The sequence below is a fragment of the Monodelphis domestica genome, chromosome 3, assembly GCF_027887165.1.
Source record: "Monodelphis domestica isolate mMonDom1 chromosome 3, mMonDom1.pri, whole genome shotgun sequence".
NCBI classification, from domain to species: Eukaryota; Metazoa; Chordata; class Mammalia; order Didelphimorphia; family Didelphidae; genus Monodelphis; species Monodelphis domestica.
In genome coordinates, this window is record NC_077229.1 from 232,908,054 (window position 1) to 232,924,864 (window position 16,811).

At 37.3% G+C, this 16,811-nt stretch overlaps 1 protein-coding gene across 3 annotated transcripts in view; it reads right to left on the reverse strand.

Moving 5' to 3' along the window:
* Positions 1 to 546: 546 nt before the first annotated feature.
* ZNF407 (zinc finger protein 407) overlaps positions 547 to 16,811 on the reverse strand; it is a 670,437-nt gene continuing 654,172 nt past the window's right edge. For all 3 annotated transcript variants that reach the window (XM_007487796.3, XM_016431724.2, XM_056823576.1), the window contains one exon: positions 547 to 3,209. In XM_007487796.3, the coding sequence (XP_007487858.1) occupies positions 1,849 to 3,209 (1,361 nt within the window). In that variant the 3' untranslated portion in view covers positions 547 to 1,848. The remainder of the gene's footprint in view (positions 3,210 to 16,811) is intronic.

The window sequence follows — 16,811 nt, forward strand, 5'->3', positions numbered from 1 at the left end:
CATATTTTAGCCTTACAAAGTATCTTTTCTATGCAGTTTTCTCAGAAAGCATGTTTTAACAGCATTGTTATTCTTTTCTTTTTAAAGATGCCATACCTTTATGTTCTTGTTCTCTCTTGTTCTCTCTCTCTTGTTTTCTCTCTCTCTCTCTCTCTCTCTCTCTCTCTCTCTCTCTCTCTCTCTCTCTCTCTCTCTCTCTCTCTCTCTCTCTCTCTCTCTCTCTCTCTCTCTCTCTCTCTCTCTCTCTCTCTCTCTCCCCCCACTTTCATCTTTATAAAATCTGGTGACTTTAGCCTAGAGACCATAAAAAGATTTGATGTTATCATGGAAGCCTGCCTGGATCACAGTCCAAGAACTCAAGAAATGCTGTTAAGCATGAGAGGTATGCATTTTAGGAATTAGCATACTTTGTTATCAATTCAAACTTAGCAAGAAGGTATGAGGAGAAAAAAGCAAAAAGCAATATTCAGATGTAAGAAAGAAATTTCTGGATTTTTCCAACTGAGTGCCCATTCTGTTGACTTCTTAAAATGAAACATCATATTGTTCCTTTTAATGCTATCATTTTATTTCAAAGAAAACCAAACCAAATCAAACCAAAACCAACAAACAAAATAAAACAACCTTCGCATTGGGAAAGAGGAGCTATTTTACAATAAAAAAAAAAGAAAAGCAATTAAATCAGGAACAAATTATGTGAACATGAACTTGCATTGAACAGCTGCTTTAAGTCCACATCTAAACACAAATTGGCATTCTGGTCAAAACAACAGATTACAAGGTCACATTTTTCTACTTGCAGTATCAATGTCAGAATTTTCATAAAAACCCAACATTTCAAAGTCACTCACAAAAACCCTGCAAAATGATATTTATATGAAGAACCATTTTTTTTAAAGGGGGCAAAATATTGATATGAGTGATACTTTCCAGAATGCACATTTCATTTACAGACTATGTATGAAATGGTGTCAAAATTACAGGCTTCAGGTCTTTCTAAACCAAGGTACAGTTTACATAGTTCAAGGCTTTCTTAACCATATACTTGAAAAGAAATCTTTACTTAGAGTGCAATGAATAACAAGGAATTAAGTAAGCATGTTTAAAGATAGAGGCTTTATATGTAAAATGTGAACCAACTTATATTTCCCTGTTTTGTTTGGGGACACTGTGATCCTAAACTTTCAGGACACTGAATGAAAGTTTTACGGTTTATAAAGTATAATAAATGTAGCTGCTAATTTTAACCAATTGTATAAAATGTTGTTAAAATAGTAAGTATGCCAGACTGTAAGAGCAGAAATGTCTTAAGTCAGAAGGCATAGGTTTTCCTGGTTTTCAGTCTCAAGGGAAAATATTTTAAAAAGTGGAATGGGGGAAAAAAAACCCAACATTTTTTTAAAAAAGTGTAAAAAAAAAAGAGAGAGTATCTTTTTAGAAACAACAAGTAGACCAGAAATGGGAGAATCAAACCAGGGAGCCCTATTGCAACAAAAGGGTGGTACAATCCAAACAAAGAACAGAAAACCCATCAGATTTCTTTTGTATTCCCCCCCCCCCCATTTTGCAACCTGTAGTCCCCCTCCCCCCCATTCTGTAGTCTGCCTGTTCAACTTTCTGAATCCCACTCTGCAATGTGTGTAGAATTCTTCAGCTTGTGAAGCGGATGGTGCAACCTGTCATAGGAGCTGACATTAACCTCATGGCAAGCGCATATTTGGTACCCAGATGGAGCAATGCCATCATTATTTGGAAGGTTTTACAAATGAAGTTCAGGGAACATAGTGCCTACCCATGTCTGTTACTTCTCCACTTCTGCCCTGGGTCAGACTTACAAAACATAGGGTTTTATGCTTCCTGCAGCTCTTGTAGTTCATTACTTTCTCTTTGGCTCTGAATGAATGCTGCAGTTGGGGAGCCACCCTGGGTGTAAATGACCATGCTTGTTAACTGTTCCCCTGCACCGTCGGGGGCCACGGCTTCGGCATTTAGGGCAGTGCCAGCCTGCAAAAGTTCTTGAGAGTCAGCAGTCTCGATCACAGTGTGGGAGTACATACCTGGTTCATCCTGCACCCCCTGGGGCAATTCAGTGACAATATAATGCGTTGTGCCTTCTGTGAAGTTGCCACTGGAATCTTGGGCCATAGCTTGGGCTAATTCTTCAGTCACAATGATTTCTGAGATCTCCCCTTCAGATTCCACTAGATCCACACGCTCTCCTTGCATGTTCAGGGCATGGCTCCCTGCTTCTTGCATTATGATCTGAGACCCTTCCCTGGCCACCATATGAACGGTTCCTTCCTGATTGACAATGACCTGAGTAACACCTTCTTTCATCAGCTGGTCGGCTGCCGCCGTGTCACAGACAGCAAACTGGAGTACTCCCTGAACCATCTTCTTAAAGGCAACCTGTGCTCGCTCCTGAGATGTAATGATAGTGGATGGGCGCATGACCTGGGTTACTACTTCCATAGGTTCTACGTCTGAGGGGCTTTCCTGAATCTCCTGGAACATCTGTATTTCTTGTGTTTCTGGTTCAGCGGGAACACTAGAGGCCTCATGACTGGGCATCTGTATCAAGAGATCTTTGTGACCAGCCCTAGTTCTCTCCTGGGGTCCAGTCCTATTTTCTGCTTCTCCTAGTTCAGTGACAGCACAAAGCAACGCATCCAGTGCAGAAGACGAGTCAGAAGCAGGTGCCCCAGACTCGGCGATATCTAAGATTTCCTGCTTCATCACCTGTTGCATCACAGCACCATCTGAGTCAACAGATTCTCCCACTTCTGTGTTTCCCACTGAACCTTCTACGACCACCACTTGTGTAGCCCCATCTGCTAGTTGTTCAGTGAGAATCTGTCCGGGCACCATGCTGCCCACATGGGACCCATTTTGGCTTGTGGCAATGACTTGTCCATCTTCTGTAATATGCACCACCCTCGCCACTTGGCCAGCCATTGCCAAAGTCTGGAGAGTGGCGGCAGCAGTTTCCTCCACAGAGGAATCGATGGCAAAGTCGCCATTGTATCCTTGGATGATGATGACTTGCTGGACTTGTTCAGCTGACTGTGCTTGCCTCCTGCTGCTTCTAAGGGCTTTTTCTTTGACTGGTGATCCTTCTGCCAGGGCAGCTGCAGTAAAAGGACTGTCTGTTTCCACAAAGGTTGCCCCTTGTCCCTTTAGGCGGCATTCGTAGGACTTGGAGACAATGCCTAGGAAAGAAAATGCTCTGTTAATATATGTTCTTAGAAAAGGCATGGGCAAGTCAAATAAGAACCTGCAGACTTAGAAATATTGGTAATAGAAATAAAACTGTGATCCATCTCTTATTAGACAGGCCATAGATCTAGAGTAGAGGTAGCACAGCATAATGGATGAAGAGACAATCTTGGAGCCTGGGGTTCAAGGTCTTTGCCTGACACAAACTGGTTCAATGAACTTGGGTCAGGTCCTTATTCTCTCAGTGCCAACAGGCAACTCTTCAAGACTCTAAGTTGCAAAGTAGATGCAGAGTGGCATTGGTGGAGAGTTTCTTCATGTCCACCCCCCCAACATCAATAAAATCAAAAGTGTAGTAGAAAATAACAGCAGGAGAGAGTAGATCTGCTGTAGACAGAAAGAAATAAAACAACAATAAATAGCTTGGAGATCCTGGGTTTGAATCTCTGCTTTCTAGCTGTATAACCTAGACCAAATTCCTTACCTTCTGTTAGCTTTTTTCTTTACTTGTAAAAAATATTTCTTGTGGCAATCATGAAGATCAAATAAGCTAAGGCATGTAAAGTGCTTTGTAGATACTAAAGTATTATGCAAATGTGAACTACTATTGTTATGAAGTTAAGGGTTTTGTAGAATATTGTTCATTTAGATTAATGTCACTTTGGAAGATGCAGTACTGAAAGATAATGCATAGTTTTTCTACATCATCAAAATCAGGACATTCAAATATACTTTTTAAAAAACCCTTTACTTCTTTCTTGGAATCAATACAGTGTATTAGTTCCAGGGCAGAAGAGCTATAAGGGCAAGGCAATGAGGGTTAAGTGACTTGCCCAGGTGACACAGCTATACAGATTTGAATCCAGGACCTCCTGTCTCTAGGCCTGACTCTTAATCCACCCAACTGCCTCCCCCTCAAAAAATAGTTTTAAAATAAATTTATTTCTATTCTAGAGACTTATATCATATGCCTATTCTAAACTGAGCATTGTGCTAGGTAATCAAGATATAAGGACATCAAAGAAACAGTCCTTGCCCTTGAGGAGCCTGTATTCTATTGGAGGATACAGTTTGGACAAAAATATGTTTACTGAAAAATTTGAAGAATCTTTGATCTCATCAGCAGAAGGAATTTTCACAGCAGACATTCCGTTCACCAAACTGTAACATAGCTTGTCAATGATGTTTTATTGGTCCCTGGGAGTTCATATAGTTAGTGTCAGAGGTGGGACTTTCTCAGCATCACTGTGCCAGGTTCTCTCTCATAAATAAGTATAGTATGAGGAAAAAACTGCTCATGTCTTTTGGGAATTTGGGCAGTTTCATAAGGATAGAATTTGAGTTGAGCCTTAGAGGGAGGCAAAATTCAAGGAGGTGGTAGAATCCAGTTTGGGGAACTGAGTTTAGTTAGGATATAGAGTTTATAAAGTAAAGTATGAAACAGAACTAGAAAGGAAGGTGATAGTCAGAGAGTTGGGGATTTCAAGTGCCAGGTTAAGGCTAATTTTATTCCACAGAACCCTTAAAGGTTTCTGAATAGGGAAGTGACATGGTTAGAACCTTGCCTTAGGAAGAGTATTTTAGCAGATGTTCAGAGGATGCATTGGAGAGAAGAGACTGGAAATCAGAAAATCAATAAAAAAGCTGTGTTGTAGTAGTCCAGGTAAGGGGTGATGTAGATGGAACTTTCTTTTCAAATCTTTATGGAGGGGGAATGATTCAAGACTAGCTACTGCTGTTTTCAACATACACTGCTGCTTATCAAAGTTCTAGCCCAGGAAACACTCAGTAACAGAATCTTCTAATATGAAGAAAATTACAGAATGTATAATGATAGGATTTAGAACAAGAAGGCACTCTGGAAGTGATGTAATCCACTCAATTATCTTACAGATCAGGAACTGAAGCCCAGCGAAGTGAAGTGATATGCAGAATAGGAATTTGAACCCAGATCTTCAAAGTCCAAATCTAGTGTCATTTTTATATCACTGGGCTGCCAGGGTATCTGTACTGGCTTATACAGAAATATCTATGCTACACATTGGGGTACACATCCATGCAGAACACTAATCTTTCTGAATGATACACGATGTAGATCACTGATTTCCTTGTAACTTGGAATGAAAGGTAACCTTAAACTATAATCTTGATATTCGTGTGAAAGACATTCAACCACTTAAGTAGACACACAATGCCCACATTTTTACTGTAAATCTGATTGAGGTTCTTTTCTATCAGTTTTATCTTTACTATCTCTTATTATTGCCAGTTAAGAGGATATCTGCATTGGACATTTCTATTTCTACACGAACTACAGATATCATTTTTGGAAATGTGCCATTTCATCATTTTTAGCATAATGAGCTTGTTTTTTAAAAATCTTTGTCTTTACTGTAAACATGAGTGTTTAATACTCATTTATCCCCCTAAAAAGAAACTCACCAGTTCCATTGATTCACTCTTAATTTAGATATGGAATGCATCAGAGTCAGAAAAATATCACAGAAGCATATTGATTTTTAAATGTAGGAAGAAAATCCTTCCACATTCCTGGTCATAACTTGGGGAAGGCCAAAACTTATTTGGGTGTATTGGACTATGAGGCATTTATCTTGTCAAAATGAGAACCTTAATATACACTGGTTTGGCTTGTTCAACAGTTCAAACTCAAATGGCACCAAGTTTTTCTATCTGAGCTTGCAAGGGGGTTGGGAGAAGCTTAGGGGTGGGAAGTGAAATGAAGAGCTGAAACTGAAGCATGGTTGAAATGAAAGGTTACATCCATGCTATGGGTTCTGAATTTAAAGGGACAAAGAGATACACTGTTGAATGCCATCCTCTGCTCTTCCCATCTCTGTAGGGAGTGGCACCAAAGGCGGGAGTAAAACATAAAAAGGATCCCTGTCTTAAGAGGAGCTAGAACCAGATATATGTAGTCTTTCCCAGGGCTGGAAGGACCTCTTTCTTCTTTCCAGAATTTACAATATTATGTAGCTTTACATATTTATTCATACACTTTACAAATTCAAAATGCTTGGCAAATACAATACAACTGGTTATTGTCAATTACCTAAAACTAATGAAAATTTCCTATTTTTAAAGACTACTTCAGAGGATTAATCCACCACTTATTTATTTGATATTAGCAAACATTTATTAAGTGCTTACTATGTGTTAAGTACTATGCTAAGCACTGGGCGAAGGAGATCCGAAGGTTCCCTTTCTGATGTATAATCACTCTTATTACTAAGAAATGCTTCTTTTTATCTAACCTAAATGGTTTTTAAAAAATGCATTTATTTAGAATATTTTTCCATGGCTACATGATTCATGATCCCTCCCCTTCCTTTCCCACCTCCTGAGCTGACAAGCAGTTCCACTGGATTATACATGTATCATTGTTCCAAAACTATTTCCATGTTATTCATATCTGCAGCAGAGTGATCCTTTAACATCAAAACTGTAACCATACCCCTATTGAACCATGTGATCGATCATATGTTTTTCTTCTACGTTTCTGTTCCTACAGTTCTTTCCCTGGATGTGGACAGTGTTCTTTCTCATAAGTCCCTCAGAATTGTCCTGCATTGCTGTCATTGCATTGCTGCTAGTAGAAAAGTCTATTACATTCAATTTTGCCATAATGTATCAGTCTCTGTGTACAATGTTCTCCTGGTTCTGCTCCTCTCACTCTGCATCACTTCCTGGAGTTCTTTCCAGTTCACATGGAATCCCTTCAGTTCATTATTCCTTTTAGCATAATAATATTCCATCACCAACATATACCACAATTTGTTCAGCCATTCCCCAATCAATGGACACCCCCTCATTTTCCAATTTTTTGCTACCACAAAAAGTGCAGCTATATATATTTTTGTACATGTCTTTTTCCTTATCATCTCTTTGGGGGCAGAAACCCAACAGTGGTATCACTGGATCAAAGGGCAGGCATTCTTTTAAAGCCCTTTGCATATAGTTCTAAATTGCCCTCCAGAATGGCTGGACTAATTCACAACTCTACCAGCAGTGTATTAGTATCCCAATTTTGCTACATCCCCTCCAACATTTATTACTTTCCTTTGCTGCCATATTGGCCTTGTTTTTTTTTTCCTTTCCTAAGAGCCTGTTTCCTTTCATTGTATTACCCTCAATGATGAAGACCCATGGTCGTTAAATAGGGGCCAAGCACACTAGCCATATGAATCTGGACAAGTCACTTAACTTCTTTTTACCTGAGTCCTCATCTGTAAAATGGGGATAATAATAGCACCTACTTTTCAGGGTTGTTGGGAGGTCCAAATGAGAGAATAATTGTAAAGCATTTAGCCCAATGTCTGGGACATGGTAAATGTTCTATGATTATTAGCCATTATCAGTTGTCTGCTGTGAGTGCTTCCAATGTTCCCAGTGCTGTGCTATATAGATTCTCAGTGTGTGTGGTCTGGTGATCCCCTATGGTTACCTAAGACACTTTTAGGGAATCTACAAGGTCAAAACTATTTCCCTAATAATACCAAGATGTTTTCATTTCTCATAAGATTTATTGACAGATATAAACCACATAAACAAAAGCCCTTGGAAGGAATCCTCAGTTACCATAAAGTTTGAGAAATGTTGGTATAGGGAGATACTTATAGGTTGTTTCTAAATTGTTCTTCAAGTTTCTCTTTTCCATATCCATCCTCAAAAGTTATTTTCTAAATCTTTATGTTTGACTGTGATTTTTTTCTGAATTCCTGTCAAATTTTCTCTATTCATTTTTTAAAAATCCTTATTTTCTCTTTTAGTAAGTCTAAGTAAAAAAGACAAGGGGTAGGCAAACAGGGTTAAGTGATTTGCCCAGTATATGAGGTTTCATTTGACTCCAGGCCTGGTGCTTTATCTATTCTACTACCTAGCTATCTCTTTAGCCACTTTTTAGATGTGAAAGTTGGAACTGGGCACAATATACTCAGAAGTGTGTAACTACTGTTACATATTCCTTAGAGATGATTCATGTGACAGTTCTACTTATATGTTCATCTTGATATTATGCTTTCATTTTTTAATTGGTAGTCAACAAAATCAATGCAGTAAAATATGATGGGAAAGCTTAATAGGAAAAAATCTCCTTCATAGCCAATTTCTCTGACAAAGGTCTCATTTCCTGGTTATATAAGAAAATGATTCAAATTTAAAAGAATAAGGTCCGTCTACCAACTGATAAATGGTCAACTGATACAAAGAGGCAGTTTTCAAAGGAAGAAATTCGTGCCATATTAAAAAATATCTAAAAATTAAAGAAATCCCTAATTATTAAAGAATGCATACCTATCAAATTGGCAAAGCTGACAAAAAATGAAAATGACTTGTTGGAGGAGCTAAGGGGAAAACAGACACATTGATACACAGTTAACAGAGTTGTGAATTGGCCCAGATGTTCTGGAAAGCAATCTGGAGCTATGTCCAAAAAGTTACTCAACTATTCATACCCTTTGACCCAATCAATGATACCACTACTGGGCCCAAACCCCAAGGAACAAATTATGGCATAGGAATGGACTGGAACATTATTTACTGTGCCATGCAAAATGGCCAAAGGGATCATTTCAGAGAAACTTAAGAAGGCTCGCATGAACTGATACAGTCTGAAGTGAGCAGGAACAGAAGAACAACAGCAACAACATCAAAAAGGAAATCAATTAAAAAACCCTTTAGAACTCTGATGGGTAGAGTGTGGTGACCTGTGCTTACTACTCCTGCTGCTGAGGTGGCTGAGAGCTACAGGGGATTAGGCTCATACACAAACCTAGTATCAATGTGGTAAAAGGGTAGGGATAAGGGAGAGGGGAGCAAGAACCAGGCAGGAAACCAAGTGGTTCAAGGATTCCCTGAGTATCAGCAGTGAGATAAGGCCCATGAGTGGCTGCTGTATTTCTGGACTGGGTGAGACAAGTGTTGTTGTTCAGTTCTTTCAGTTGTGTCTGACTCCCAGCTAATAAGTGTCTTAACATTGAATCTGAACTCAGGAAGTGGAGTCTTCTTGACTCCAGACTGGGCACTCTATCCACCATGCCATCTAGCTGCTAATAGATAAAGAGACCCTATCTCAAAAAGAAGAAAAAAGAAAAAGGATCAATGCAGTCAACTACCAGGATTGCAGAAGGCTGATGATGAAGCATACTGCATCATGTCCAATCATGTTCTGTGTATTACCTTGTCTGAGGTGATAGACTATAGATGCAGAATGAGAAATACTTTTTGATGTGGCCAGTGCAAGGATTTCTTTGGCTTGACTATGCATATTTGTCACAGAGGTTGTTATAATGCGAGGTGGAAGAGAGAGATAATGAATGCTTGCTAATTGAAATAAAATTTAAAAGGGTAAACATTAAACCAGCTGGTGTTCAGTTTGCCATCTATTAGAACCTCCAGAATTTTTTCAACTATACTTTCAAATTCTTTTTTGCCTTTACTAATCTGTAAAAAGCTCAAATTGATATGTTTCTTTAAGGTTTACAAAGTGCTTTCCTCCAAATAGCCTAGCAGGTAGAACAAATAGTGTCACTTCCATTTGAGAGATAAAGAAACAGGCTCAGCAAGGTTAAGTAACTACTCCGGGATCACACAGCTAGTGTCAAAGTTGGGATACAAACCCAAGGCTTCTTACTCCAAAGAAGAAGTTTTTGTTTGTTTGTTTTCTCGCTGCCCCACTCTGTAGCTTCCCCTCCCCTTCCTGTCAAGTTATATTCTACTTATCTTTAGTGAATTTATTTCAGTTTGTTCCTGTCCTTTTCTTATTTTTCTAGGTCATTTTAGATTCTGATTCAGCTTTGATGAAAAAGGAAATAAAGGTAATAGGCACAAACAAAAGTAGCTTTCAAATCATGGTGCCACGCCATCCTTATTTTCAGAGACAGAGGAAGCTTTTGGGACTAGGGAAGAAAAAGCTAGGCATTCCTATTCTTGGATAGTTCCTGAAATAAATGGTATATTTCTAGGGCTATGCAACTCCAGCCTTTACTCTGCAATTGAAAGAAAGTCTCTTGGGTGCAGAGTTATCAAGTGAATCCCTTACAGCACTGATAATTATGCGATTCTGAGCAGCTTACTTAATCTATTTGAATTCAGAGGTGAGTTAAGCCACTTCCTGACCATTAAAGTAAACTACATGGGTAAATACTGCTGTCACTAAGGGGTGTGATGAAGCTTAACTACACCAACATCTTAACCTCAGCTCAGTGCAAGCCCAGCTATTCCATCACAGTTCATAAATGCGATTGCAGGTCCATCTTTTGATTCAGCAATTTAATAACTTCGAGTGCTGTCAGTACTGCTTTGAAAAATGGCTCCTATAAAATGTAACAGCCTCAATCAGATTGTAAAAGATTCACCCACGGAAGATTCTTCCATTTCAACTATAATGAATTAATGTTGAGCTATGTAGAAGTTCAAGTGTCATTTAAACTAATGTGAATCTCTACTGTAACTTTAAATTTTAACTGGACCAGGAATTTACTGGGAGCATCAACTTTGATTTCAGAGATCTTCTTAGTAAATATGAATTGCAGATGACACAAGTTTCTTCTTCGTAGTTGTATTCTTTCTTTTCTTTTTCTTTTTTTAAAGGAGTGCAAATAACCAAACCAAGAAGATATTTAGAGAACAAGAAATTCAAACTGTATCGAGGTCCTAGCCTTGCCAGTTCTTTAACGAAGGACTCTTGTTCAACATAATATTTGCATTACTTTCCATGATATTTAAAGACAAAGTCTGATTTTTATCCAGCACATAGTATTTAATCAAATGTCATATTTAAATTTATTATTGCTGCTTCTCCCTCTCTTTACTTCAAACATTGTACAATGAAGCTTTACGTAAAAAACTCTCAAATGAGGTGAAAATGAAATCTGATGTCAAGTCCATGAATACTGAACTTATAGTCAGAGAGAGCATCAAGACCTTCAAAGATAAGATTATTGTGGGTGGGCCTGTATTTTTTAGGGAAGTGGTTTGTTAAAAAGCTCTTTTCTAGAAAACCATTATAAGATGAAAGCTTTCTTTAACTGCTCCTTGCATCCTAGTTTTCCTTACAAAGTGAGATTCTCTACAACTCAGACACAGAAAATCCAAAATTGCAGGGAAAGGAAGGGTTAAATTACTAAGACCCCCTCCCCACCCCACCTCCACCTCCACACAAAACTAAACAAACAGACCTGTTAATGGACCTTTTTAGTTGTCTGCTGTGCTTTTGGGAAGTCACAGATAGGGTTTAGTACCTGACTACTTCTTTTTGTATGTGTGTATTATTCTTTCGTTACTGTCATCATTTTTTTCCAACAGAATAAATACCTTATGCTTTTGTTAAGCTTACATTTAATTAAAATGTACAGAATTTGTGCAGTAAACTCGAATGAAACAAATAAAACAAAGGCCCCCTCTCTTGAAGGCATACGTTGTGAATGAAAAATGTCATTACAGACTAAAAAATTTTGCAGTAAACAGGGCCTACAGAGAGAAGTTTCCCCTGTAATGACATCCATAAAATACACAAATGGCACTTTTAGTACCATCCTGAATATGGCATTTTCTGTGCTCTACACACAATCTAAATGGTTTGATCATAGAGCATAATACTCCATTGGGTTTATAGAACAATCAATGTTCCATAAAATGATGTATTTATCCAATAGTAGGCTCAGCAGTTACTGGTGTATGACATTGTAGGACACTGGCTTTGTACTCTTCAGCAGCACACATGCTGGCTGTAAAACTTATCTAACACTACTTCAACAACTTCATCTCATCTGTGTCAAGTAATTTGTTGAAGCCTCAGCTTGGTTTAAAAAAACTTGTAATAAAAATTCATAGAATTTTCAAGAGAATGAAAGCCAATGACAATAGAAAGGTCACATTGTGTCTCCACTAAAGGGGTCAAAGGTCATTAGCAGTTCTAAAACAGAAAGTAGATTTCATGCATCGTGTAGCAGATAAAGATGGCATTAAAGAGACTTGTCCTGGAGTGAAATCCGTAATATGTTAGGAAAGCCTGTGTTATTAGTCTATGTAAACGATTTTGTTTCTACTAACAGTCCCATCTTTTGGATTTCTGAGCTTTTATGGAAGTTATTTTAAGTGTTTAAAGATGGCTGAATTAAAACTCAGCTATCATTTGTATTTTGTTTTCAAAAGTTATTTGGTGTGATGTGTAGCCTAAAAATCTGGGATGATTTACTGTTATAATCAAAGTACTTTACATATTATATAGTTTTTGAAAAATATGGCTCTTTTTCCATAAAATTTCTGTGGGCACTCATGACATTGTGATTCTTAGTCACATATAATTTCTTTCAATTTCAATTTTGAGGTATAATTTTTAATAATGAAGTAAAGAAATCATACTTAATGTCTATTAAAATGAAACAATATTAGCAGATTATGCTAATAAATTAAGGCCATATTTTAATGTCACCAAATCTTATAAGTTTCTCACATGAAAGCAGGAAAATGACAAAATGAAATCCAATGAAATATAACCTTCTAGAAATTTCAAAGACAAGGAATAAATTAATTTTTATAACAGCAGCTACCAATAGTTCAGCCAGTCAAATCAATATCAATAATTGCCCTGGTAACTTATTCATTTCTTAGATAATAATTAGTATTGTAAAATATGCCATATTACATAAACTCACAGTCAAATATAGGCTTAAATAACTTAATGAACTCAACTGTAATACCTGCATACTGGGAGCACTCTTCTGATTCAAAGAATGTAACAGATAATATATATAATTATCCCCAGTTTCCAGAGAGGAAGGCCAAAGCCCAGTGGTTGCAGGAGCAACTTTCCCGAGATTTTAAGATGTGTGTCAGGCTGATACAATAATCATACCTCCCATTCCTATATTCCAACAAGTAAATGAAGCTTTTCACTCTCATTTTCAGAAGAACAAAAGTCATTCAGGGCTTCCTTTCTCATCATCATTTTCAAGGATCATAAGCTGCATTTTAGCCAGGTTGTATGTGAGTATTAGCATTAACCCATGATTTTTAGTCATTATTTGATACAAAAGAAGGATGTATTATTTTCTGTCCTTTGCCCTAAATGTTAACTATAACTACATAACAAATTAGGTTGCAGAACTCTGTTCAAATGTTGATTAACATAGAGCCCATTTAAACAATTAAAATCATGCTATATTAAATGGACATGGGTTACTATATATACTATACTGTTATTTGATAATTTAAAAATCATTTCTAATATTTATTCCATGACACATCTGTAAAGAAGAATTATATCTATAACTGTATGGGTACCTTCTTCCAAATTTATGAACATGACCAAAGAGAATGAGAGTAGGAAAAAGAATTTTTTTCATGAAAAACCTATTCCTCCAAAATCATAGAGGTCTTCCCTTCTGTTCATATGCATATGTGTAACAATGGAACCCATCATGATGCATGGTCAGCTCACAAGAGTTCATTGATCTAAGGAATACATTGCTTTCTTCTCTTCATTGTCATCAGTATTATATAATATCATATCATTATAATAAGCAATGATAATAATAAAAATAAATAACAAAAAAAATAAAAAGATTGAAATGGAACTATGTTGAGACTCAGGATGCCAATTCAAAACTCTTCCATGATTCTCAGTTTATCCTGGCCTAATGTGCATGGGCCTAAATATTTCAATGGTTCCTGAAGAACGGTGAGAATAAAGGCCAATAAAGTCATAAATGCTAAGAAGTTTTGTATTAAATCAGAACTCTAACTGTAATAGAAGTTAAGCACACAAAGCCTCATTCAGCAAGATAAGAATATATACCCTTTAAGGTTATCTTGATTTGGTTGGGTTCCCCCTCTACCCCTTTGCCATTTCACTGCTGTTCTCTTTGGAGGACCCTGGGCTACTTTCACCAGTTTTAAGTTATAGCCAAAACTACACAATTGAATACTTATGACAAATTCTACTAGTCTACTTCACAGATGACAATAGGAATGACATCATAAAGTTAGATCGTAAACTGTGCTTTGAAATCTTGGCATGAAAGATCCCTGGTATAAAAAGCTCCTATCAATTTGTCATGGTTGGTCAGTTGGTCAGTTGGTCAGTTGGTCAGTTGGTCTGTCTGTCTGTCTGTCTGTCTGTCTGTCTGTCTGTCTGTCTGTCTGTCTATCTATCTATCTATCTTTAAAGAAACATTTAGCAGAGAACCATTAAAGACCTATCTATAACGACTACTGTAGTTTTGATATGCCAAAGAAGATCTACACAGCTGTAAAACCAAATACCAAGTGAACTTCAGGTATTATTTCATGAGTGAGGTAGGACCACCCTGCTACCACTCCATTTTTGTCAAGGAAGACCCAATTTCCTAGGGTTTGGATTTCTCAAAATGTTGTTAAATTTTAAGATATTTCTCTACTAAGTAGGAGAGGTGGGCTTTTAATTAGAGGAATTTTTGTTAAATAGTTAAGAAAATAAACTAAAAAGCCTTCAAGACAATTATCCTCCCCCTGCTGGTTCTGTCCCTCCCCCCTCTCCCCCAAAGTGGAAAATTCCTATTTAAACATTTTAAATCCTGGCCAAGGTATTGGCCAAAGATTCAAAAAACAAAAATAAAACATGCAGTGGAGGTATGGAGTACACCTGGAGTTGGGAAGACCTAAGCTGAAATCTATCCAGTCTTTACTAGGCTGTCACTAAAGCTTAGGCAAATCACTTATGCTCTGCTGTTTGCCTCAGTTGCTTCAACTATAAAATGGGGATAGTAGTAGCACTTACCTCATGGGGTTATAGTGAAAATCAAATGAGATTTAAAAAAAAGTACTTAGTATAATTCTTGGCACATAGTAGGTATTTAATAAACGCTCATATCCTTCCTTCTTGCCCCCTTCCTCACCCTTCAAATAGTTTATGATCTATCAGAAATACAGAAGGTACACAAATAAATGTAAGGTAGAATGTGACAAGGGCAAAGGAAATATATAAAGTACTGGAAAAAAAGTTTTAGCCAGTGGAGGTAATAGGGGATATGGATCAAGAAAGATTTCTTGGAGAACGTGACACTAGGCCTAGAAGAAAGAGAAACATTACAAAGGCAAAGATGTAGAGGTATACATTCCAAGTTATTAAGAGAGTTTTTATTGATTTCTCCTTTTTTATATTTAAGAGGAAAAGGAACATTATTATTTTTTCAGTAAGAGACCCCTTGCTGTGCAGGTTGTCAGTTAGAGACCCTTTGCTGTGTCTTTTGGCAGTTGGTGACAGTTAGAAGGGTGTGGCTGAGTGTGATTTGTAAGTTGCAGACTGTTGGAAAGGACTTTTTGTCTCTGGATCTCCTGGGGAGAGGTTGTGTTGCTAGCACTCTTTCTGGTCAGAGACAGAGAAACGGAATTAAGACCTTAATAGCCTTATTTATTAATCATTTTGGTAGATAGGTAGATAGATAGTGGTTATAAGAATAGGAGAGTAGCAAGGGCTTTGGTCTATCAGAAGATACTGCCCTCTGAGGCAGATAGATTTAGGGTTTTTTAGAAAAATTTAGTAGGATTGGGATCTGGGATATAGTTACAAGCTATTGTAAGATTACTTTCACTTTCCTCCTTCTTATTTCCTATTCGTATTTCCTAATAATAAATTAAGTGGTTTGCTTAATTTTAGTTTAAAATGGCTTGGTTTAATAAATTGTGCATTGGCTTTTGTTCAAACTCCTACCCCCAAAATATAACCCTTCACAGCTATAGGATTGTAAGAATGCACAAAGGCAGGAGATGGCAGGCATGCTGGCTCAAAATTAGATTGCATGAAAGAGGGAATTCTAAAATAATGCTGATAAAAAGAAACTGGATTCAGATTATGGAGGGCCTTAAATGACAGAATAAAGAATTTATTCAATAGGTAATGGGCAACCACCAATGATTTGTGAACACAAAGTGAAATGTTCAGATCTGTGCATGAATTTATTAGGCAGGTATGTGAAGAACTGATTGGAGAAGGGAGATAATAAGGACAAGGAGATTAAGAGAGTTACTACCAACTTTGTAAGCAAGAAGTATATTTTGAAAAATGGTGGCAATAATAGGTATAAAGACAAAAACAAATGCAAGAGATGTGATGACAGAGTAGATTAGACTTCATAATTTATTAAATATAAAAAGTAAGAGAGAGGAAAAAACAAAGATTCTCAGGCTAAGAGCTTGGGTGATTGGGATGGTGTTATAAATAGAAACAGGGAAGTGATGAGGTGTGGATTTTTAGGGAGAACATGTGTTCTGTTTTTGACATACAGAGTTTAAGGCATCTTTTGGAATTTCAGTTAGTGCTACATATAGCAGACAGTTGGAAATGAAGATTAGGATTGAGTAGGTCGAGTATATATTAATTGGCTACCACATGCCAAGCATATATGAATACAGATATAATTGAAGCATTGGAGATGGATGAGCATTCCAATAAAGAATCTGTCAAAAGAAGAGCAAAAAATTCAGGACAGACCCTTAGAGAACCCTAATATGTAAGGTAAAAAGAGGAGGAGGAAGATGAAGAAAGTTAAGAAGTCAGGAAAGCTGTCATACACATAGGAGGAGAACTAATAGAGAGC